Consider the following 26,334-nt stretch of genomic DNA (forward strand, 5'->3'; position numbering starts at 1 on the left):
CACATCAAGTCTCTTTCCGATCAACTATCTAATGTTGGTGCAACTGTTTCCGAAGAACGTATGGTGCTTCAACTTGTTTCTGGTCTTTCTGATGCTTATGCTAATGTCGGTTCTCAAATCCGCCATTCTGATACTCTTCCTCGTTTTTACAAGGCTCGATCTATGGTTGTCTTGGAAGAAACGGCACGTGCAAAACGCACGGCTGTTACTGCTGCTAACTCCACTTTTTTAGCCGCTCAAGAAGACAACAACTCAGATTCTCCTCCTCCCAACCGCAACACCAGCAAAAACAATGGAGGTCGCGGTGGTCGTGGCGGTTCTGGTCATAACCGCGTTGGTCGCAGCCGCGGACGAGGTGGAGGTCGAGGCGGACGATCTCATTACCATCAACAAGGAGCATGGCAGCAACCACAGGTACCACAACATCAGTGGGCCTATCCTCCTTGGAATGCACAGTGGCAGCCGTGGGCCATTCCTCCCTGTCCTTATCCTACAACCGGCAATTGGCAAAGACCAGTAGCTCCAAATCGTCAGCCTGGTATTCTGGGAGCAAAACCACAGCAAGCGCATGTTGCTGCAACTCAGCCATCATATGCACCAACAGATATTCAAGCCGCGATGCACACTCTATCTCTTGCTCCTCCTGACGAACAGTGGTACATGGACACTGGGGCTACATCTCACATGACAGCAAATGGAGGTAATCTTACGTCTTATTCCAATATTAGCAACAATATTACTGTCGGTAGTGGTCATAATATTCCAGTTATTGGTTGTGGTAATGCATTATTACAGAATCCTCAATATCCCTTAACCTTAAATAATGTCCTGCATGCACCCAAATTGATTAAAAATCCTTTCTTTCTACCTTAAATAATGCATTATTATATTTTATTTCTTGATGATTGTACAAATTTTTTGTGGACCTTTCCTCTAGGAAATAAATCGCAAGCTCACTCCATTTTTCTCCAATTTCGTAATCACATTAAAACACAATTTGAAAGAGATATTAAATGTTTTCAATGTGATAACGGAAAGGAATATGACAACTCCCTTTTTCATCAATTTTGTAAACAAAATGGAATGATATTCAGATTTTCATGTCCTCACACATCACCTCAAAATGGAAAAGCCGAGCGAAAAATTCGTACTATTAATAATATCATTCGCACTCTCCTAGCTCATGCGTCAATGCCACCTTCTTTTTGGCATCATGCACTTCAAATGGCTACTTATCTCTTAAACATCCTACCCAACAAGAAACTAGCTCTTCAAACACCAACCACAATTCTTTACCAAAAATCCCCATCCTACTCTCATCTGAAAGTGTTTGGTTGTCTATGTTTTCCCCTCATCCCTTCCACTACTAGAAATAAACTTCAAGCAAGATCAACACCGTGTGTATTTTTAGGATATCCATCTAATCATAGAGGTTATAAATGTTTTGAGTTGTCAAGTCGTAAAATCATCATTTCTAGGCACGTCATATTTGACGAAAACACTTTTCCTTTCTCAAATTCCAATACTCCCGAGTCCTCATGCTACAATTTTTTGGATACAAGTGATACACCATTTCCTTATCATTTTTTTTCAACCTACATCAACCTTTTCTACAAATAAACCAAACTCCCACAACCAACCTCACACCACCACGACAACATCACTCACCACACCATATCCCATCACCACAAGTACACACCAACCAACATTACCTCAAACTCCACAAATACAAACTTCTCCTCCACAAGTAACCATTACACCTAACACGTCCCCACCCCATCAAATAACTACAACTAATCCTCCTTTAGCCAACCCTCCACTCTCTCCACAAATGACAACCCGAGCACAACACGGTATCTTTAAGCCCCGTCAACTATTTAATCTCCACACCTCTAGTTCAAATCAAATTTCTCCTTTACCCACCAATCCTCTTAATGCATTACATGATCCTAATTGGAAAATGGCCATGAAAGATGAATATGATGCTCTTATTGAAAATAAGACGTGGGATTTAGTGCCACGTCCTTCTAATGCTAACATTATTCGAAGTTTATGGATTTTCAGGCATAAGAAGAAAGCTGACGGTTCCTTTGAGAGGTACAAGGCTCGGTTAGTCGGTAACGGTTCCAATCAACAGACTGGTGTCGATTGTGGTGAAACTTTTAGTCCGGTAGTTAAACCTGCAACTATAAGGACAGTTCTAAGTATTGCTATTTCAAAATCATGGTGTTTGCATCAATTAGATGTCAAAAATGCCTTCTTACATGGGAATCTTAATGAAACTGTGTACATGTATCAGCCTCCCGGCTTTCGCGATCCTCAACATCCTGATTATGTGTGTTTGCTGAAGAAGTCTCTCTATGGTCTCAAACAGGCGCCTCGTGCTTGGTACCAACGCTTCACTGACTTTGTTGCTACCTTGGGTTTCTCTCATAGTGTATGTGATCCTTCCTTATTCATCTACCACCATGGAGATGACACTGCCTATATTCTTCTCTATGTGGACGATATCATTCTCACCACATCATCTGACACTCTTCGCCAGTCTATCATGTCTAAGTTGAGTTCCGAATTTGCTATGAAAGATTTGGGACCTCTCAGCTACTTCCTTGGTATCTCAGTTACAAGACACTCCGAGGGTATGTTTCTTTCTCAACAAAAATATGCCGAAGAAATTATTGAGTGAGCTGCCATGTCCTCTTGCAAACCAGTTTCTACTCCAGTAGATACAAAAGCGAAACTTAGTGGAACATCAGGCAACCCGTATCATGATCCCTCTGAATATAGAAGTCTTGCTGGCGCATTGCAATATCTTACTTTCACAAGACCGGATATCTCTTATGCCGTTCAGCAGCTAGTATAGCTCTATTTTGGAAATACGTTATATCGTTCATGTTTTGTAAAAGTTGGGGATAGGTGCTTTCAACGATAGAAGCAAGAAGATCACCTGAATTTGGAATCAATAATTCTGATGGAATGTCAAGTTCTAAATCATCGTCGTTGTCATCTCCAATTTCTCCATCGGCAACACCCAAAACCCATTCAGAAAATTCTTCTTTGTTCAACGTCTGCACTCGAAGCACCACCGAGAAGCCTCATGTTTTTACTCAATGTTAAAACTTCACAAAAATTCCAAAGAACCGAAAAATTAATAGTAGCATGAACAACTTCTAGCCTTGTACCTTTGGGTATTATTAGTAGAATTTGTCTAAAATCTCCGCCAAAAACAATAATTTTTCCATCGAAAGGAATGTGTTTATTTTTTTCATCAACAGACTTGAGAATATCTTTTAAAGTTTGATCAACAACTTCAAAACAGTGTTTGTGCATCATTGGTGCTTCATCCATATAATGAGCTTTGCTTTTTGTATTAATAGCGCCAAAGGGCTTTTAGGAACTATGGTACATGTTGAAAACTCATCAACATTTAGAGGAATACAAAACCTTGAATGTGATGTTCTACCGCCAGGTATAAGCAATGCAGCGATCCCACTTGAGGCAACTGTTAAAACTATCTCACCTTTTGAGCGTAATGCGGCTGACATGACCCTCCAGATAAATGTCTTCCATGTACCGCCATAACCATAAAGAAAAAACACACCAGGTTTGTTTTCGTTAACTCTTGTCATGATTGTGTCATATACTTTACGTTGCTCTGAAGTCATAGTTGACATCAATCTAACATGTTCCTCAGCTAATGATTATTTGTTATAATTTAATTCGTCGTGTATTAAACTATTTTGTATATCAGGAACTAATGATGTGTCTGCTCTAGGCATCTCAATATCTGCTAGTGCATATTGTATCAATTGATCATCGGTTAATATTAAATCTGCAATGTTAAAATCAAAATAATGAATGTGATTAGTGACATGACTATGGTTGTGTTTGGTTGTATTGCAAAAAATTGATTTAGCAGAATTGAGTTTGATAATAACTTTCCAAATCTCACCTGATAATTATTCTCTAAATTTATGATCCGGTAGAAAAAAATCATTGATGAGGAAAGACATAAAAAAATTTCGTGATGAATAATATAGTCAACAATAATTTTGATATGATATACTTTTAAAATTGATGGTGCTTATCAATTATTGCACATAATTTTAATCACATAATTTTAATCACAATTTATATACTTGTCATAGTGGTTGGAAATATTGCTTTGCATTGAAAGGTTGTGGGTTCAAATCCTAGTCAAGACAAAATTGTATTATTTTTTAATAAAAATTGCAAAATAAAATGGAGGGAAAACAGAGAAAACAAATTAGGGTTTAGGGTTTGATTGTGTATACAAGCTTATAATATAAAAGATATGTTTATTTGATTATAGTGCTAACCCAATATTTAATTCACCGGATCTGTCGTTTTCTTGGACAAACTTGAGCAAATTATTAGTATAGAAAAAAAAATCATTTTTAGAAGTAGATGCTTTGTTTGATAATGATCCTCATCATGCACATGATATGTCAAGAATCTTATGATTTAAATCTTCTAAATAAATATTTTATTTTGTTACAAAGAAGAGCATAATTGGCACCATAATATACAAGTGTAAGACTTGTTTTTGAAGAATAAGCATTTTGAAGAGACCAAAATAATTTAGATTTCTCTCTTTGAGGCAAAAGATGAGTAGTAGTATAGGTTCTAAGGATTTATTAGAAAGAAAAGATGCAAGAGCAATATTTCCCATATGGGATTGTGGTAGTCCATTGTATGATTCATGTGAATTGGTCACATTTTCTCATATAATTGAGAGACATATGATAGAGTGTCCATATCTTGGTGGATCAAAACAAATCATCACAAAATTCTCTAATCTTGATGAAATGATGATTTCAAATGGAAATGCCAAAGGTTCTTCCAAGTGGATCAATTTAAGTGAATTGTTTGAGAAGATCTTATGGAAGAGAAAGATAAAGGAAAAGAAGCACAAGAAAATAGATATTGGGTTTTTTAGCTTTCATAGTCGATTTGTTTGTGGAGGAAAATAGATTACTCACATCAACAAAATAAGGTGGTGAGAATGTGTGTTTTTCATTCTTAATGAATTAATTTCATCATTGAAATTTGATTATTTTAAATTGTTTGACGAATAAGTCTAATTTTATTCTTAGTTTTTCTCTTTTGTGATTGTGATATACACTCTATAGTCATGTTATTCAGTAGGAAATAATTTGATGACAAAATATGTAATAAAATCGTGTGCAGTTTATAGAGAGAATCAACACCGAATTTGGTCCTTAGTAAAAAACACGCAACAAGAGTTAAAAGTGACCATTCAATAACATATTGATCCCCCTGTTCGTGAAGTTTTTTTTTCATAATTTAATAGGTTCAAATATTATGTTATAAATTTAAACATCAAAAGTATCATTAATATAGGGCTTGGCATGCTTAGATATTTTGAGTCCTTAGGTTAAAGGGGTGTCTTCTTAAATCTACTTTGTTTTCTTCTAAAAATACAAGCCATATATGGATGAATCAATCATGTACCGTTAGAGAAATTGAGATTATTACACCGTCCATTGCATACAATGCACATAAAATCTTCTTAGATGACCCACTTAAACCCATATAATATGTCTTTTATGATAGTATAGGGTAATAGGACCCATAACTTTTTTATGTAATAGAACATATAGAAATGTCTCTTTCACACAAAATTATGTAGGATGTCTACAAGAGAAGTCAAATAAAATTTGAAAAATATTGTTATCAAAAATTAAATTTGACAAAGTAGCTAGCTAGCTAGCTACACATGATTTTATTTTGGTATATACCTAAAAAGTTGGTTTCTATTTTTGGTGTATTTCCAATGTGGAAGTCTCTATAAGAATGATGAAATAGTCACCATTTGAATAGTGGGCTGAAATGAACCCTGTTCACCAATATGGGCATGATGGATGTCAAAGGCTCCAAAAAAGAAGGGTAATGGGCACCTTGGCATAGACATGGACTGTGATATAGACCATTGATAAGATGAAGTTACAAAAGTGTAAAATCAACCTTAAATGGTAATTCAACAATAAACAACCTACACATTAACATAACATAAGTGGTACTAAAGATGCAACCGGTGGATAAATCCAAATGCTAACTAGACAAATGCATACAAGGGCACAATTCAGCAAACTCGACGCTGGCCCGAAATCGAATTGTAAAAACAAATGTGTAAAATACTGCAAGCATCAAAATAAACTAGAGACGGGCCTGACAAAATCGAACTCATCTCTTGAGGAATGGCGAATGTATCCAATCGTCAAATAAGGTAATAGATACACTAACCGACAACTCGCTGCAACATAAACAACCAATAAAAATGCCCTTTCGAGCCAAATCCAAACCAAACAAAGCGAAACAGAGAACAGCCAACAACAGATAGTTAAAAGATTTTTTTAAAAAAAATTGTTTTTTGAATCATTTAAAAAAATTTAATAAATAAATATTATTTACCAAAACAATCAAAAAATTAAATTTAATATTTTCTGAATTGTTATTACTCATAATAGTAAATATTAAATATTATTTATAAAAAAATATAAAATAAAATAATATAATATGCTTATAAATGATGAGATTGTATTTTTTTCATATGAAACGATTTTTTTCTAAAATACAATAGTGGACAAATATAGTATCATGATAGAAGGATGACAACAAAATTGCAGATATTTTGGCTAATTTTGTGATTCATGTGATCATCAGTTCATCACACTTCTTTTATAATTTTGTCTCTTTTGTGATTAGGCAATTGGGTCAAGTTTAACTTTCTCTTTTTGTTTTTGGGCTTGATTTCATTTGTTTAAAAGAAAGGTTTTGCGGCTTGGACTAAGTTTAGAAGAAGTACTACTCTTCAAATAGAAAAAACTTCGAAGGAACTAAAAAAACATATTTTTTAATATATAACTTCATAATCATTTGATCATAAGTTCGATCTCTGACCGGTGTGTATAAAAAAACGTTTGTTAGAAAATGTCAATCCTTTAAATAAATTTTAGTTATTTTGAGAGGGCTACTCTCCGCAGTTGTGCACGGATCAAAGTACATTTGGTTTCACAACAAAAGAAAACATTACTAGATGTTAAGCTTATTTAAGTATGAATTGAGTAAGTGGTACACACTATATAAAAATATTTGTTGCGAAAGATTAATCACATCTCTTAAATAAGTTCCAATATATTGAGAGGATTAGTCTTGGCACTAGTTGCAGCTAGTAGAATATCTTTGATTTTAAAAAATATGAATTGAGGAATTGCATCATATCTTTGTAAACCATTTTTTTTTTTTTTTGGTGCATGAAGAGGTTGTAAACCAAATTCTTGTAGTTTAGGTCGGTGATTTTTGAACCTTTGTTTTTAAAAAAAACCAAGGTTAATGTTTCATGGACACTTCATTTTGTCCATCCATCCATTGAAATTTGAATACTCACACTCTCATCCAAAATAAAAATATTTTCATCTTGTTGTTGGATGAATAACATAAAAATGGTTGTGAAGACATTTTCATTTATTTTTAGGATTGGAAGTTGAGCATAACTTAACCTTACAAAACTTACTTGTAAAGTGATAATTTGCCCCTTATAAACTCATGTTCAGATAATCTTACATCCGATATGAAATTTCTTAGCATTCAAAAACAATGTTTTTTTTTTTTAAAGTATTTTCATGATTTTCTAAAATGCATCATACATAGCTAGCATTTTATCTCACTTTAAATGTCTTTTTTCATCTTAGTAATAGGTAAAATTAACACGAATTTTCAATTTTAAAAAGTAAAAAAAGAAAATACTAGTTTCACATAATAAACACGACATTTTTTTGAGTAGTATTTAGTTCAATTAACACAAACCATTGTACTATAAACTTTCAAAATTATCCTATCAAAAGTTATTATGGAACTTAGTTACTTAGCAAGATTGTCTCAAATAATTTGAAGCTATGTTCTAATTTTAAAAATCGGGGCCCTAATAAAAAGAAGCACAAATAATTTAAAATTGAAGCCCTCCAATTTTGAGGCCCTATGTAAAGGATCTTGTTGCATTTGCACGACCGTGTTGTTTAAATAAAATTGTCAAAAGTGTCAAATGAAGAAGACAAAAATTTCTCATCCCACCTACTCACTTTCTCACCCACCCCCTGTTTTTCCATTTTTGTCCTTGGTCAAAAAATTCGGAACGCATTTTCCGAATTTTTTTTGCCTTTAAAAACAATTTCGGAATGTGTTTTCCGAATTTTTTCCAAATTTGAACTAAAAAAATTCGAAAAACGCATTCCGAATTTTTTGACCGAGGCCAAAAATGGAAAAACAGGGGGTGAGTGAGAAAGTGAGTAGGTGGGATAAGAAATTTTCGAAGAAGACATCTTTTTCAAACTGGCATGCAGGTGTGGTTATTTATGTTTTGCACCTATTTCTCTAAAAGATCCAAAAATCTGAGTCACTCAATCACCCTAAAAACACCCAAACAGCCAAAGAATGCATTGATTATACATTTTGGTTGCTGAGTCATGAGATCTTGAATGGTATGCATAGGTTGGTATAAAACACTCGTTACCAATCTTTATACTTAACTCTTTTTTTGGTACATTACTTAACTCACATTTTAAATTAGTACAATTTGTCATTTTCCTCATTAAACTTTTATACATTATTTTTCTATATAATCAAACCATTTTTTTAATTTAAAAAATAATAACTCATTGTATAAAAATTTAGGTTGTCCCATTAATTAAATTGTGACATGCGTTGCAAAAACTTTTAGAAGTCAAAGCTAAAATAAATTGTAAAGAGGTTGGGGGTTTTAATTTTATAGTATATAAGAAGCTCCGTCCAAATAATATATCAAAAGATGAATATAAGAAAATTGAGATGAAAATATCAAACATGAGTGGAAAAGAAAATGAAAAAGATGATCAAGAAGCATTGAAGGGAAAAGTTGATGAGAAAGAAGAAAAAGCAAGGGCAATGTGGGATTGTGGTAGCCCTTTATATGATTCATATGAATTGGTCTCTCTTGATCATCAAATCAACAAGAATCTAATGGTATTTCCATATCTCCATGGATCAAAGTCTATAAACAAAAGATTTAAGCATAATTCTCATGATATGGTGGAAAAGAATGTTGGGTCACTAGAGAAAACCAAAAAGTTTTTTTTGGTCACAAGGTTGAGTAAATATTTTGTGAAGATGATGAAGAGGAAGGATAATAGTGAAGAAAAGAGAAAGATCAAGAACAAGAACAAGGAAATGAGAAGAGGCATAGCTATGTCTATAGTGGATTTATTTTCTTGTGAAGGAAATAAAAAAATTACATGTATAGAATAAGAAATGTGAAGAAAACTATTTAACAAGTTGTCTTCGTTCTTCCATGCATTGTAATATATGAGTTCCATAATACCTATAAGAACTTTGCTATTTCTACTGCCGTTCAACGGTGTTTAATCTCCGTAAAAAAAAGTGTGGGACATACAAGTGAATTTTTCACTCCCAACCGAATCAGGATGGATGAATAGAGTGTTGTCGTGTTGGTATGTAGTTTTTTTGCTTTTGTTGTACTCTTGGAGCAGTTTGTTTAGGAGTTTTTATGGATGTAATTTGTATTGGTGGATTTAGGTGTTTACGTCGGTTAATGTTTCTTCCTTTATGATGTACTTGTATGTGTACTGGGCTCGTCTTGAGCTCGGTTGCATTTTTAATAAAGTTTAGCCGCTAAAAATAAAGATATTTTCTCTCCCCACCCCCCATGAATCTTTTATCCCCCTGAATTTCCAATTTTGCCCTTGAAAAAACTTCGGTTCGTAGAAACCGAAGTTTTTTTTTTGCCTTGAAAACAAATTTCGGTTTCTAAAAACCGAAATTTACTCTGAATTTGCACTAGAAAAAATTCGGTTTCTGCGAACCGAATTTTTCTGCAAGGGCAAAATTGAAATATTGGGGGGTATAAAAGATTCATGGGAGGGGGGAAGAGAAAACATCAAAAATAAAACTTCGAATGTGTAATGCCCAAAATAATGAAATATGGACTGTTTTGTTAGAATAAATGGGCTGCCTTGTGCACTAGATCCACGTTAAGAGTGACCCAGCCCAATAAATGGAAGAATAACATATGGTACTTATCCGGAAAATTTTATTCGATACCTCCCGCAATTGGTTTCATACCCCCTTTTTCTTTTAAAAAATAAAATCTCAATTTTCATTCATCTCGGATAGAAAAACTTTGTATTTTTCCCCCTGAGCATAATTTACTTGGTAAAAACTTCGGTATTTTATACTAGGAGTTGAAATTCAAACCCTAAACACTACTTTACTTATTTACCTTCAAAAGATGAAATTTTTATCACCAGACTGTTTGACAACAAAAAGAAAAACTTGGTTTCTTAATTCAACGGTAGTAGATTTCAAACATTTATCATACACCGGATCAACCCACTCCTCTTAGCTCTTGCCATATATTTTGAATATGTCAACGATCAAATTTATTCCTTTTTTATGAAATGATAATACTTTTTGTTGACATTGATTGTTTTTGCAATTTGTGGCTAGGAATATCTTTGACATGAATTAATCTTTTCATTGGCAAGCAAGCAAGCAGTTGTTGTTTGTTTTGTTAATGTCAACGATCAATGACATAATCCAAGGCTGATCAAAAGAGCAAAAGAAATGGAGAAAATAAAAAGAGGGATACACTTCAACTAGAACATCGACCCGTGCGGTGCACGGGTCTGGTTAGCGGTAAGATATATAATAATTAAATAAGACATGATAATTCTAATAATGTATGGTATATGAAAAAAGTTGAGTAACATTAAACGATAGTTCAACAATAATTTTGGATAAATATTCATACAAAGAAAATTATGTTATATTACGGAAGACTTCCTTATAGACCACGTTCGAAGTCTTAGTCGTATCTTCACCGTCGTCATCGTTGATCAATATTTTTAATCCTTTTCTAGAAGTAACTCTTGAAATTGCAACATACAACTGACCATGTGAAAACACTGGCGACGGAAGATATATCCCAACATGCTTTAAAGATTGTCCCTGACTCTTATTAATAGTCATCGCAAAAGAAATCATTATAGGAAATTGTCTCCGTTGAAATTTAAAAGGAATTCTCACGTCAGATGGTGTTAGAGAAAATCTAGGTATGAAAACCTGATCACCAATATTACTTCCTGAAATAATTTTTCCTTCAAGAGCACGATTTTCCAATCTCGTAATAATAAGTCTTGTTCTATTGCATAATCCTAATTTTTGATTCAAATTCCTTAATAGCATAATTGGAACTCCAACTTTAAGTCTCAACTTGTGATTTGGAAGTCCTGACGTAGAAATCGTGTTCAAAAATTCGGGAGTATGAACATCATCCACTGTTTGACCGTCTACATTTTGTGTGAGTGGAGTATCATAACTCAAATATATTTTTTCTTCACCAGGAATTAAATCCAACATATAATCATTTATTGTGTCGACTATTGAATTTTTAGGAGCTAGTATAGCTCTATTTTGGAAATACTTCATATCGTTCATGTTTTGTAAAAATTGGGGATATGTGCTTTCAACGATAGAAGCAAGAGGATCACCTGAACTTGGAATCAATAAATCTGATGGAATGTCAAGTTCTAAATCATCGTCGTTGTCATCTCAAATTTCTCCATCGCCAACACCCAAAACCCATTCAGAAAACAATCTTCTTTGTTCAACGTCTGCACTCGAAGCACCACCAAGAAGCCTCATGTTTTTACTCAATGTTAAAACTTCACAAAAATTCCAAAGAACCGAAGAATTAATAGTAGCATGAACAACTTCTGGCCTTGTACCTTTGGGTATTACTGGTAGAATTTGTCTAAAATCTCCGCCAAAAACAACAACTTTTCCACCGAAGGGAATGTGTTTATTTTTTTCATCAACAGACTTGAGAATATCTTTTAAAGTTCGATCAACAGCTTCGAAACAGTGTTTGTGCATCATTGGTGCTTCATCCCATATAATGAGCTTTGCTTTTTGTATTAATAGCGCCAAAGGGCTTTTAGGAACTATGGTACATGTTGCAAACTCATCAACATTTAGAGGAATACAAAACCTTGAATGTGCTGTTCTACCGCCAGGTATAAGCAATGCAACGATCCCACTTGAGGCAACTGTTAAAACTATCTCACCTTTTGAGCGTAATGCGACTGACATGGCCCTCCAGATAAATGTCTTCCCTGTACCGCCATAACCATAAAGAAAAAACACACCAGGTTTGTTTTCGTTAACTCTTGTCATGATTGTGTCATATACTTTACGTTGCTCTGAAGTTATAGTTGACATCAATCTAACATGTTCCTCAGCTAATGATTGTTTGTTATAATTATAGGCGTATTAATTAACTTCTAAAATTAAACGACATTAAATGTATTAATTAATTGCTTGATATTTAACATCTTTACATTTTTTTTAACACAATTTATGTAATCATATTAGGTATATACCGTAAAAAAATACTCAATAAATATATAGAATACAAAAGGACAACCAATATATATATAGAAGACATTTAATCACTAAACAATATTTAAATCCTAAATTGCTTCAAAAAAATAATATTTGAATCCTAAATACTTTGCAAACACGTAAAAAAAAAAAAACAATATTTAGATCTACAAAAGGACAACCAATATATATATAGAATACATTTAATCACTAAACAATATTTGAATCCTAAATATAAAGGAAATTATTGATGGTGTTTATCAATTATTGCACATAATTTTAATCACAATTTGTATACTTGGCATAGTGGTTGAGAATATTGCCTTGCACTGAAGGGTTGCGGATTCGAATCTTAGTCAAGACAAAATTGTATTATTTTTTATTAAAAATTGCAAGACAAAATGGAGGGAAACGGGAAAAGCAAATTAGGGTTTAGAAATTGCTTGTGTATACAAGCTTACTAGAACTTTGACCCATGCGGTGCATGAGTCTAATTAGGTGTAATATGTAATAATAAAAAATAAAATACAAAAATTCTAAGAGCATTTTCAATAAGAGTAGTATAGGAAATTTCATGGACTAATTATTCTATATTTGTTTATGTGCTTATTTTATATTTTATATATTTTTTAAATAATTTTGGAACCCCATCGTTTTGTTTACTTACTAAAAAAAAATTACTGATAACTAAGGTTAAAAAATTGATGATAATTAAAGGTTAAAATAAAATTAAGGACATAATCAAGAACATAAACTCAAATAGACATCCATAAATAAATAAAAATTGTGATTAATTCCGCCGTTCAAATTTATTGAAAACAGGGTTAACATATTAGGATTCTTAAATTCTTTCATAATTGAAGCACATGTTTTAGCAGTTGAAAGGTTTTATTGTAAGTAAGGGATGCAGGTTCAATGACAAATCTGTATTTTTTTAATATAAAGCTGCAATAAAAAGAAAGAGAAAATGAGAGGGGGAAAAATTTGGTTTAGGGTTAGCTTATGTTAGCAAGCTTATAATATATGAGATTATCGGTTTTTAATTGTTTAAATTGTGCAATGAAAATTGATGGTGCTTAATTGTCGTATCAAATCTTTCCTATGAAAGTTGATGGAGCTTAACACTTTGTGGACATAGTTTAAATCACAATTGGTTTGCTAGTGCATATTGTATCAATTGATCATCGGTTAATATTAAATCTGCAATGTTAAAATCAAAATAATGAATGTGATTAGTGACATGACTATGGTTGTGTTTGGTTGTATTGCAAAAAAAATTGATTTACCAAATTTGAGTTTGATAATAACTTTCCAAATTACACGTGATAATAACTTTCTAAATCTCACATGTTAATTATTCTCTAAATTTATGATCCGGTAGAAAAAAATCATTGATCAGGAAAGACATAAAAATATTTCGTGATGAATAATATAGTCAACAATAATTTTGATATGATATACTTTTAAAATTGATGGTGCTTATAAATTATTGCACATACTTTTAATCACAATTGGTATACTTGCCATAGTGGTTGGAAATATTGCCTTGCACTAAAGTGTTGCGGGTTCGAATCCTGTTTAAGACAAAATTGTATTATTTTTTAATAAAAATTGCAAGATAAAATGGAGGGAAAACAGAGAAAATAAATTAGGGTTTAGAGTTTGCTTGTGTATACAAGCTTATAATATAAAAGATAATATAAAAGATATTTACAATTATTAAACCTATAACACATAATAAAATCTTTGTAAAAAAAAAACACAAAATAAAATATCCCATTTCAAAATAATTTTAGTACTTAATTTGTCGTATAAAAAAGTGTATAAACTTATACAACTTTCCATGTTTAATTCAAAATTAAAAACATATCTTGAATTATACCTTTTCAATTTGTTAAGCTATGTTCGACTACAATACCAAATTTTGAATTTATATCTTATAGTTTATGCTGTTTATAAGCTCGTACTTCAATTTTATAAAATTTGATGACAAATAATATATATGTTCTAATAACATTACTCTATTTGGAAATGGCATGATATAGTTACACAAAAAAAAAGAGTGAATGCGCTGTGAGCAAACCAAATCTAAAACAGAAAGTCAAATACATGTCAGTTAGAGAGAAAATGAAAGGTTAAGATTTGACAGTGAGGAATGCCAATGTTGATGAATGAAATTGACTGACTTGTAACAAAAGAGATGAGAGCAAGTTGCTCAAAAAAAGAAAATACACATAATACTAACAAATGAGGATGGGACCGGTAGTAGCTACTGTACTGCTATTGTGCAGCCATTCCCTTAAACTAACTATAACCGGAATCAGGGATGTAAAAAATGGGAAGCGGATTGTTGCCCAATCATGTTTACTATTTTTTATTGTAAGGAATTAATGGGAATATGTTAAGGAAGCAAAAATAGAAATTATTAAATGGTAATTTGTGCATTTTGACTTTTGAAGCATTAAATTTCATGTATCATTAAATATTGAAATTCTATTTTGGTATATCTTAACATGTGCCCTTAGGGAGGCACATGTTAACAAGACCCAATTTATAATTATGAAAAATTAGTACATCAAAATAATATAAAAAATATTGCATTAAAAAAAAAAGTAAAATGAAATGGGCTGGGCTGGCCCATTAGCCTAGTTGGCCCACAAGGACTGGGCCGGGCTTGAGAATTGCTAGCCCAATAATAATCGGGTCGGGGCCAGTCTAACCTATTTATTTTGACTGGCCCACCGGACTGAGACGGGCCAACCCATTTGCGTGGCATAGTAATGCATCTGAACTATTCAATCATAATATGATGAATGAGATTTTTTTAGCGTCACTTTTTCTATATTTAATCTGTAACGTTCGATCATAAATTAACGGTTGAGATTCAAAATAGCGTGAAACCGGGTGCTTTATCTACAGGAAGCAATCCAAATCCATGGTCACATGACTTTATAGACACACTCACATGATTTTTTTTTTAATTATATTTGATCATATGACATTTCAAAGGGGCTTCACACTATATTTTAAAATCCTTTAGCACAATTTTTATTCACGACAGCACATAAATTTCTTATGCCGTAACTCTATATTTTGTATCAACGCATTAGGCTATACTACTACAATTTGCTTCTTACTCCTTCAAACAACAAGGTTCTCACGGAAAAACACAATAGTTTGAAGTAGATCTTCTATCATTAAATGAGTCTACATAATCATCATCGACATATGTATCTTTAGTTAAACTTCCACCTCTTTTAAACAATAGTCTTTTTCCTAAAGTGTCTTTGAGATATTGTAGAACAAGTTCTAAAGAAATATTTGAGTTGTCCAACCAAAATCCTTCATCTCAAACTCGGTTGATAATTCCTCCCTGAGCAATTGTTTTGTCTATTAGTCAAATTATTTCCCATAACAATAACTTCATTAACATAAGCAAGAGTACATTAATCACCAATTTTTTTTCTTTTAAAAGTTTGAAGAAAAGAGTGTGATCTACTCGTCTTTGCTTATAGTATAAGCACACTATTACCTTTATGAATCTTCCAAACCATGCTCGAGGAGACTGCTTTAGTCCATATAAGGTATTTCTCAATTTGGGAGACTAAAGCCTGAGGAAATCTCCAAATACACCTTATCCAGCAAGCAGAGGTGGTTCGCAGGCATGTGCAAGGTGTGCGATGGCATAGGGCGTCAACTCAAAATTTTGAAGTCCTATAATATTACTTATATATTATTTATACCTATAAAATATCAGGCCCTCAAAATTTTGAGGTCCTATAATATTACTTATATATATATACCTGTAAAATATCAGATGTATATTAATAGATTAATTTTTAGGCCCTAAAATAATAGTTATATATTGTAAATGTTCATAAATATCATATGAGTATCAATATATTAGTTATCTATACTCGTAAATATAGTTTTAGTCCATTTTAATATTTGCATAAAATTTAATCTTAGATTATGATGTTCCTTTTTGACGTTATATACAAAAATAATTATTTTGTATTTCTTGTTCTATTTGATTTAATGTAAGATTTAATATTGATAATTTATATGTTTACAAGAATGTTTTTTTTCTATTATATATTTATATGCAATTTAAATCGATAATTTTTTTTAACTTTTTTTTATTAAGCGGTCACTTTTATATTTCGCACAGAGCTCCTAAAACTCGGAGACGCCCTGCCAGCAAGTCACCATGAAAAAGAAAAAAGCATTTTTGATATGAAAACTGGTGCAATTCTCATCTAGAGTGGGCAACAAGATCTTCACTAAAATTGCCAACAAGTCCTTAACTTTCATATAAGATATTCATTGTAAATTAGCTGAGCTTGGACTAACTAAGATAATACTCAAGCTTGATTCAAAACATATTTTGGATGACACAAAATTTAATCAAGAGGACCATCATAGCACTCCCCAATTTTAATATGAACTTAAAATCTTAAATTGTAGGAGTATTTCATCTCCTTATTTTCACAATTTTTCGGTAGAGTCTTCAAGAGAGCAAACACATGTCACTTACACTCTAGTAGTAGGGGTAACAACATACTCCGTCTGTCCTAAAATATAAGCAAAAATTGGTCAACAAAAGTGAATGTATTTAGTTCAAATCTTTAACCAAATACATTAAATTTTTTTGACTTATATTTGCTTATATTTTGGGACAGAAGGAGCGTATTGTTATTCTTTAAAATTGTGATGAAATTTTGATATATTACAAACATGATTAATGATATTCCCTTGGCTTTGGTTTTGTAATCAAAGAAAAAGAAGTGATAGTGTTAAAAAAATGCGGACATTTGAAGGTTGGGTAGCTAAATTTTTTTTTTTTATAAGCAAAAAATTGTATTAATAAGGAGTACAAGAAGTACTCAAATCCTTACAATACAATGAAATTCCTCAAATGCTAAGAATACATTCTACAGGATTAACACACCAGTCATAGTACGAATATGAGCAATCTCTACCCGACCGACCAATAAACCAAAACCACGAAATGAACTTAATTTGATCTACCAACTGATTACGATCAAATATAGTCCCCCTAAAAATGATGTTATTCCGTACCCTCCAAGTACACCAAGTGGTTGCTAGCCATATTAAATGTTTCACTTTCGATCCCTTTTTCGATTTAACAATATCACCAAAGAAATTAAAATGCTTCCATCCTTCCTCATAATGATGATACGCACAGCCTACCCATTGATAGATACTTTTCCACACTTGTTGCATCAAGTTACAATTGAAAAAGAGATGTTTGCAGTCCTCTAATTCCTTGAAACAAAATACACAAGATAAATCATGAGAATTAGTTAAAATACCTCGATAAGCAAGAGCTGCTCTTGTAGGTAATTTTTCAATAAGTAATCGCCAACCAAAAACACCAACTTTTGATGGGATATCGTTATTCCACATCCCCTGCAAAGATGTTAATACATTTGTGTTCAATTCCCGCGCAGTTCTACCATTTTGCAGTAAAGAATAGACAGATTTAACTGAAAACATCCCCGTATTGTCCGGCGTCCATCTCCACTGATCTGACTTATCCTGCATCACATCCACATCCAGCAGCAGCTGCTGTAAGTATAATAATTCACCCTGTTCCTCTGAATTTAAGGTGCTTCTCCACTGCCAACCCCAAATTCTGTTAGCTCTTTGTCCAATTAACCTCTCAGCTACCACCACATTATGATCCACTTCTTTATTAAACAATTTTGGAAAAAGTTCTCGGAATGGAATCTCACCTAGCCACTTCTCTTTCCAAAATCCAATCAAATTACCATCGCCCAACACATTACTAACACTTTTGGGAAACCATAGATCATTTTCCTTCCCCCCCACCTTCAAGATGTCACGCCACCAAATGGAATCCTTGGATCTTGCAGCACCATCGTCCCAACTTAACAAGTTACCAACACTCTCCTTATACCGGAACCGCACTAAATCAAACCAAATGGCTTCGGCATCAACAATACATCGCCACTTCCATTTAGCTAAATTGATTTGAGTTAAGGTTAAAAGAGTTGGAGTTAAAAACGTTATACCTGATTTTTTTATTTTTTATTTTGGGTTTATTTTGTTTTGACTTATAATTATAAGCCTTTTTTTTGTGAAAGATTAGGTATAAGTCTTGGTGAACTAGAAAAATGTTGATTTTTTTTTTTGACTAAATAAAAGATATTCATTCATTCAAATTGATAAGAGTACATCGATGCAATACAAATCAAAATCGCTAAAAACAAAAAGGATGAATCTGCGAACAAACTCACAGCATCCGTGTTAATAGCATCAAACGGCATATTGCAAAAGCCTACGTATTTGACTATATTGAAGTTTCCGGAACATTCATGTCGCCGGATCTGTAGCGTTGATGGTACAAAAGTCATTGATTGGATCTGCACTGGATCAACCTTAATCTTCAAACCTGAAACAAATGAACACCGCACAAAGACGGGACAACAATACTCCGCACTAAGACGGGACAACAATACTGAAAATCAAAACAAAGGATAAAATCGCAAAGATGAAAACAAAACTATAAGACTTAAACTATGTGAAAATCACTTATTTGTATTAAAAAGCAAGAAGAAAAAAATGTAAAGGGGTGATTTTAGGCCAAAAATTGACCTAAAACCACCCCTCTATGGGTGAGAGAAGAAGAAGAAAATCAAAAAGAGTTTTAGGGCCGGCGGTGGTTAAAGAAGCAATCTTCAGAAAAATGTTGATATTGACCAATTATTAGTCTGTCTTATTGAATGAATATTGTCGACCAACAATTTTGAGTCGCTTTCAAATTGAACTCGCTCAAATTCACGATGATTATCTTCTTTCATAGCATGTAATAGAGGTCGTGCATCGCTTTCCACCACAGAATAAACATGTTACCGCCATTGATTCAAGCCAAATACAAACCATCCGTTGGTATTACAAAAACAAAGATTCATAAAAGTCACACCAGAACCAACAATAAAGATAACATCAATATTACATTTTAAAGTAAAATTTAAAGGAATTTAATGACCTTAAATATTTATAAAATGAGACATAAATCTATTCAAGATGATCTTAAAAAATGGGACCAACAAAACGTAGTTTCTCGAAAGAAAAGGGTGTATATATTCTTTCACACGTATATGAAATTTTCGTCCCAGCCGCGTATTAAATTGTTGAAACTTAAAAGCTCCGATGGTGAAAGGAGTATGAATGAATCCAATGCATACAAATACAAAGTAAATAAATACTAACTGCAACAACAAAACGACGTCGCTTCTTCTCATTATTATTACCCAACAAACACTATTCTGTACAACAACCTTGGACAATGTTCTGTTCCTATACAGCCTATTACCCCTCTGTCTCTGAAATCCAACCCACAAGATAAAGTTTCATTTTTTCAGTAAAATAAGATAAAGGGTTTCATTTTCTCAAATTTCAAAGATACCCCAGAACAAAATTTGTCTGTCTCCACTGTCTTAACCTCTGTTACCATTTTCATTTTTTTAATGTTTTTGTTCTTTTGCATTTTGGATTCTTAGTCAAAACAAAATTAACCCAAAAAAAGAAAAAAAAAATCACTTCATTTGACATTCACTTTTGAACATCTTATGTAGTTGAAAGTTCTTCAATAATCTTTTCTGGGTTTATGAGGTTTATGTTGGTGATGCTGTTTTGTTAGAGGCTTTTTATTTTTTGTGTGTATTGTATCTTTCAGTTTATTTATAGCAATGGATGAATCAGCTAAGCATAGATTGGTGAGGTGTCCCAAATGTCAAAATGTTCTTCATGAGCAAGCTAGTTATTCTGTTTATCAATGTGGTGGTTGTGGAACTGTTCTTAGAGGTACCCTTTTTCTTTCTATTATTCTATCTTTATGAAATTTAGATAAAGATGTTGTTTTTGACTTTGTAATATATCTTTCAGAAATGTTTGTTTGTATTTATTGTATAGTTTGTTTGTTTTTTAAAAAGCAAGATTCTGGATCAAGATTTTCCTTTTCAGTTTTTTTACTTTTGTTTGCTTTTGGTGTTAACCCCCGGGTTCCCGGGAGCCTGGTAATGTTTGGCCGAGAGATAAGTAAAGTCCGGCAAAAAATTGTTCATCCTAGGAATCGACCTTGGGTTCTCCCGAAAGATTTTTACTATTTGTGTTTGGTTTTTAATTGGTTAGTTGATTAGGATGTTTTGGATTTAACTCAATGCATAAAAGCATGAAAAAGGGGTGTGAGATTTTGATGTTTTATTGTGGTTTTCGGTTTCGATTGCAGGAAAGGTTAATAATGGTAATGGAAATGGTAGTTTGTGGGAGGCATCAGATGAGGGACAGGGTGGAAGAGTTCTTTCTAAATCAGGAAATTCCTTCAGGAAAGATGTAGGTTTTATGAGTGATAATAATTCAGATGTTGATGTTAAGTCTAATGGTGGCTTCTCGAGGGAGGATCAAAGGGATTCAGAGAGATTGAGTAAGGAGCGTGAGAGGATTCTGAATCGTTCTCTTGATGGTAGCGAGAAAGGAGTTTCGGAGAACAGTTATGATGTCGGTAAAAGTAAAGGTGAAGGGGGTAAAGCAATAAGAAGGGAACACCATGAACCAAAATTTCAAGTTGGAGGGTCCAATTTCCCGAGGAGAATGTCTAATTGGCCAAACGAGGAGAGAGTTGACATGGAAGGTGTGAGATTTTCCACGTTGAATTATCCTGATGAGGGAACTTCAAGATTTTCTTATAATCATGGTGAACAATGGAATAATTATAAAGACATGGATGGTATGAGTAGGGTTCGGCACCTCGAGCAAGATCGAGCCGAGCTTCTAAGGAAGCTTGACGAGTTATCAAAGCAGCTGAGCAATTCTTCTGAAATGGTTAATAATAATCCTAAAGAAAAGGGTCATCCTGATTCAAAGATGGTTCCTCCAGGTCCTCGCAGCGGCCCTGATACTCGGTTTCCAGACGGACCTTCAGGGTCAAACCGGACGGCCTCAAAGCAATTCTTTGGTCCTAATACAAATATGGCAGGTCCTCCTTATTTTAATTATCATCACGATCCATATGGTTATACTAGTGGTCATGAAATGTCCATGCACAACTTCCACCCTTCGATGCATAACCCTAACTATATTCCTGGATATGGAGATCCTTTTGTATCGCAAAGGATGAGAGGTCCACAACATCCGTTATCCCACCAATTCCCACAACAACCGATGCATCCCTACTTTCCTGGACACTATGCTGATACCGGTCTAGATTCATATGAACAATATGCACATAATCCTATGCCGCACCCGCCTTCCTGCTCTTGTTTTCATTGCTACAACAACAAAAGAAGAGGTGTGATGCCAGCACCGCCTGCTACGTTCCTTAACAGCAGATTCCCTCATACCTCAAATGATCCTATATTAAACCGTCATGATATCCCAGTTGGTCAACTTGTTCATAATTCTAGAACTGCTATTCCGGCTGCAAATTCTCATGAAAAGCAATTACATTCAAGATTGGCTAGTGACTTCGATTCTGAGAGGGGTGGATTTCCCACAAGCCGTTCTCAGAAAGTAATGCCGGCTAGCGGTAGTCAGCGATGCCATCCTATAGCAGGTGGTGCTCCTTTCATCACATGTTATAATTGCTTCGAGTTACTGCAACTTCCTAAAAAAGTACTGGTTAAGGTGAAGATTCGTAAGCAGAAAATGAGATGTGGAGCTTGTTCTTCTGAAATAAATATTTCTGTCGTAAACAAGAAGCTAGTTACTTCTCCTCATGTGGAAACAGAAGAAACTATTGATGATGCTTCTATCGAGGTTGTGAATAGCCATGTGTCACATTCTCGTGGCCATGTGAACACAAATGGTGTTAACTTCTCATCCGATGATTATTCTGGTTTTGATTTTCACTCAGTAGATAGAGGATCTCCTGTTATGGCTTCAGACCCAAGTTTGAACTCTAGCAAGCTGCAGGAGATGCAAAGCTTCCATTCTTCATCTTCGAGTACCTCAGAGGATGAAAATAGTCCAGAAGTTATGACTGCACCAGGAGAAGCCGCTAACTCAATTCAGCCGACTAAAGCCTCGGTGTTGTCTCCACCTGCCGGCTCGCCACTTCAAGAGTATCTTGATTATTCTAGTAACAACAACCATGCAGTGAATCGGTTTGGGAAAGGCAACCAAAGTGGTCGCTCAGAACAAGAGAAGGCGGTGAAGCTAGAAAACAATACCTCAAGGCAAAATTCTTTGAAAGAGGTAGTGCTTGTATCTGAGATGGATGTCAATGATTATTCGAACTCTGGGATTTCACAGGATTATGGTGATACAAGCCGAGAAGACGACCGTACTAGATCAAGCAAAGGAGGTGAATCGTTTTTCGCAAACATTTTCAAGAAAGGTTCCCGGGGTTCTTCACAAACTGACAAAGTCGACGATCGTGAAAATTGTGTTGTTACCGTAAATGGACAACCCTTATCAGATCGTGTGGTTAAGAAAGCTGAAAAGTTAGCCGGACCAATCCAGCCAGGAAATTACTGGTTAGTATGCTTTATAGCCTTAAGGCTGACATATATAATATATTTAGTACTTCAAAGGGATCATAATCAATTAAGCTTTTGAAAATGGACTAAAGCATTCTAAAACAACGTATCTGATGAAGTTTGTGAAATTATTGTTTTAGTGGACTTAATTTAGTTCAGTGTTGTCATATAGCACTATAGGGTAGCAATGTAGCATAATTTTAACAAACTACTGTTCACAGATAGTGATCGAGTACAAAACAAAATGTTGTCAGACCATAATCATGTCATAATTGGTTTGCTTTGATACTTTTCTTCATTATTAGGTATGATTCTCGGGCTGGATTTTGGGGTGTTATCGGTGGACCTTGTCGTGGAATTATTCCAGTAAGTTGTGGCACTCTAACAGACTCCAATTATCACATGATTATGGACTGATCAATGTAAATGATAAATTGATTTATTTTGCAGCCATTCATAGACGAGTTCAATTATCCTATTCCTGATAAATGTGCCGGTGGAAACACCGGTGTTTTTGTAAACGGGAGAGAACTTCACCAAAAGGATTTAGATTTGCTTTCTCGTAGAGGACTTCCAACTGATAACGATAGATCTTATATCGTTGAAATTACCGGGAGAGTCTTGGATGTAGACACAGGTGAAGAACTAGATGGCCTCGGCAAACTTGCACCAACGTAAGTTCCAAGTTTTTGATGATTCTGTTCATTTAAATAAATCTTTTTTTACCTCTTTTGTTTAAATATCCTTGTTTTTCTACATTTTACTTTGAGATAATAAAAAGTAGTTGAAGGAGTTAAAGGACCGATGTTCAAACCCTGATGAAAGAGCAAAATATTAACATAACTAATATACTAACATTTGTCTATCCAAAAAATAAATTAATAAGTATATTCTTGCATCATTTTCATGTAGTTGGCTTCTTGCATTACGGCAAATATATGTTTTTTGCATCACTTTGGTGTATATTGTAAGGAAGAGAATATACAATTCTTTGATTTAGTTGACTACCTCATCAGAAGTTACTTTCTGGTAGTTGACTTGCATTATTTTTGAATTTTATCATCATGTATTATATTAATATTTAAGAACTTATGGTAGTTGTTTATTAAGTTTCTTGTATTGACAATATGACAGGGTGGAGAAAGCAAAGCATGGATTTGGCATGAAAGTACCAAGAGCAGCAGCAGCATGAGATTTGACTTTAGGTACATCCTTATGCAGATTTGGAAAAATTGTTTTGTATCGGATTACGAGGAAATTTTTTAAATGTTTGCAATTGCAAATCACTTTGAAATTTCTTCTGTTTGTTTCTTAGGAAAATCTAAATGATCAGCATTTAGGTTATATTTGTAAATTTTTCATTATTATTTGGCAGGAAAAGAACAGTTTGTTCTCGCAGTCTTGCACGAGTTTCATCAATACATCTAATGGTTGCATATTTTGCAAAAATATTTTTTCATTATTTCCTGTTAGTCCCCAAAAAATACACATCACTTGTGATCACTGACCACATATATTTTTGGATCATAGGTTTAGCATTTGAGTATTGTATGTAGCATGTATAGGTTTTAATCAACTTGACTATTAAATTGTGTGAATTTATTTACCTTCAGTGGTAGATAGATGGAACTTAATGTGTGAAATTATTGAGAGACACTTGTAGCTGGACCAATAGTAGTGGGACCATGAGTTTTCAATGTGGATTTTGTGCGGTCACCGGCTCCGGGCAGTCCTTGCCTCCGTGCAGTCATGCGATTGAAATCTGACGTCCATATTTTAAAGTTGTAATTTTAGCTTTATAAAAAGTCAATATTAATTTTTTGAACTGTCTGATCTTGATGGAATGAACAATTAAGAATTGTCTGACCGTGTGACTGCACAAAATCCACATCTGCGAGTTTGTGGTAGATAGTGCAAAATGGCCACACCCTGCAGCAAAACGCTTACCCAGATACCTTGTATCATCCTCCATTGTCGCTCCTCAATGCTTCTTTTCCTTGACTCGACTCCTTCGATGATGCACCAATGCTTCAAACCTAGAAAATCTCAAATTATTCATCAACATTGCTACAACAGTCCTCAATGAGAACAATGATACCATTTTTAACTATCATGAGACAACTACTCTCAGTGAAAACGATGATATTGACTAGAGGAAACATCGTCACCTTGACGGGGGATGCAATAATGATTGAATGGATCAGCATGCATGGTTAGACGAGCACGTGTTTAACGTGCTGCTTACCCATTATGTCGAGCATGGCACGTCATTGGCTGACGTGTCAGGGAAGTCTCCCCTTATTGGGTTGTGCCCTAAATGTCGGGCAGAAGGGATTGGGCCAGCTCCTGGCCCAGTCCAGAACAGGGTCATAAATACAATAGAAGAAATGTAAATAATTGAAATTGGAGAGGATACCAACTCCTTATTTGCTTGCTTGATGGAGTGCTTCATTCATGCAGATCAAAATAAATGCATTAGGGTCCCTACCTAGTAAAGGGGCATAACTCAGAAGAGCTCTCTATCAATATCATCCTCTTCAATTAATTTTGGAAGATAAGACAAGAAACATTTTGTCCCCCACAAACTCCTAAGCTAAAACCTACCAAAAACTACAATTTGTAGGATGAAAACGTTGGAATGAGTTGTGTTATTTTATTTGAGCATCTAAATATTGATAACATATATGATATTGTATACTCCCTCTTAACACTTTATAAATAAAATTGAATTTTTAAATTCATTTTATATTTAATGTATCTAAGCCGGGTACAAACTGTGGATGTCATTAGCACCGACATCAAATAATCACAAAATATTCCTTAAAACTGAATTATATAAACCGGAGAATGCTGGTTTAGATGGTCCCCCCCCCCCCCCCCCCCCCCTCCCACACCACCACCACCACCACCACCCCCAACCACCACAAATCTTTTCTCGCCCCCTTGAATTCCTTTTTTGCCCTTACGAAAAAACTTCAGAACACATTTGTCGATTTTTTTTGCCTTGAATAAAAACTTCGGAAAACGCGTTTCAAAGTTGGAATTTTGGGGAGAAAAAAAGAGTCATGAGGGAATCTTGTGTTGGTTGTTGGAGCTGTTAATGTTTGGTCCAGTCCAATGAACTAGCTTGCTAGGCTTTGTATTTTGGAGAGAAAAAAAAATCATATAGATAATTGGAAATGATTTTTCTTTTTGCATCCTCCATTGTCGAAATTATTAAAAGGTTTCGATTGCATTCTATGATACAAACAGGTTTCGCATCCCCCCTCCCTGTCCATCGAACTCTAGAATTCGAACTTGTAAGTGGGTATTTAGAATTCTAGAGTTCGAA

The 26,334-nt window shown here is 34.0% G+C and overlaps 2 protein-coding genes across 3 annotated transcripts; one reads left to right on the top strand and one right to left on the bottom strand.

Annotated features, from left to right (window-relative positions):
- Window positions 1–17,391: 17,391 nt before the first annotated feature.
- LOC123886361 lies at window positions 17,392–19,981 on the bottom strand. Its single transcript, XM_045935687.1, has 3 exons — window positions 19,934–19,981; window positions 19,779–19,850; window positions 17,392–18,474 (listed from the first exon to the last, which is right to left on the bottom strand). The coding sequence occupies exons 1-3, from the start codon at window positions 19,979–19,981 to the stop codon at window positions 17,392–17,394; spliced, it is 1,203 nt and encodes a 400-aa protein (XP_045791643.1).
- On the top strand, window positions 19,642–24,465 carry LOC123883391 (protein ENHANCED DISEASE RESISTANCE 4-like). 2 transcript variants are annotated; one of them, XM_045932177.1, is made up of 6 exons: window positions 19,660–20,331; window positions 20,756–23,000; window positions 23,309–23,369; window positions 23,454–23,677; window positions 24,138–24,208; window positions 24,379–24,465. In XM_045932177.1, the coding sequence occupies exons 1-5, from the start codon at window positions 20,217–20,219 to the stop codon at window positions 24,193–24,195; spliced, it is 2,703 nt and encodes a 900-aa protein (XP_045788133.1). In that variant the 5' UTR covers window positions 19,660–20,216; the 3' UTR covers window positions 24,196–24,208; window positions 24,379–24,465. The 2 variants fall into 2 exon arrangements, with proteins under 2 accessions (XP_045788132.1, XP_045788133.1); XM_045932176.1 differs by having other exon boundaries at window positions 19,642–20,331; window positions 24,138–24,465.
- The last annotated feature ends 1,869 nt before the right edge of the window (window positions 24,466–26,334 follow it).

The sequence above is a fragment of the Trifolium pratense genome, linkage group LG5, assembly GCF_020283565.1.
Source record: "Trifolium pratense cultivar HEN17-A07 linkage group LG5, ARS_RC_1.1, whole genome shotgun sequence".
Classification (NCBI taxonomy): domain Eukaryota; kingdom Viridiplantae; phylum Streptophyta; class Magnoliopsida; order Fabales; family Fabaceae; genus Trifolium; species Trifolium pratense.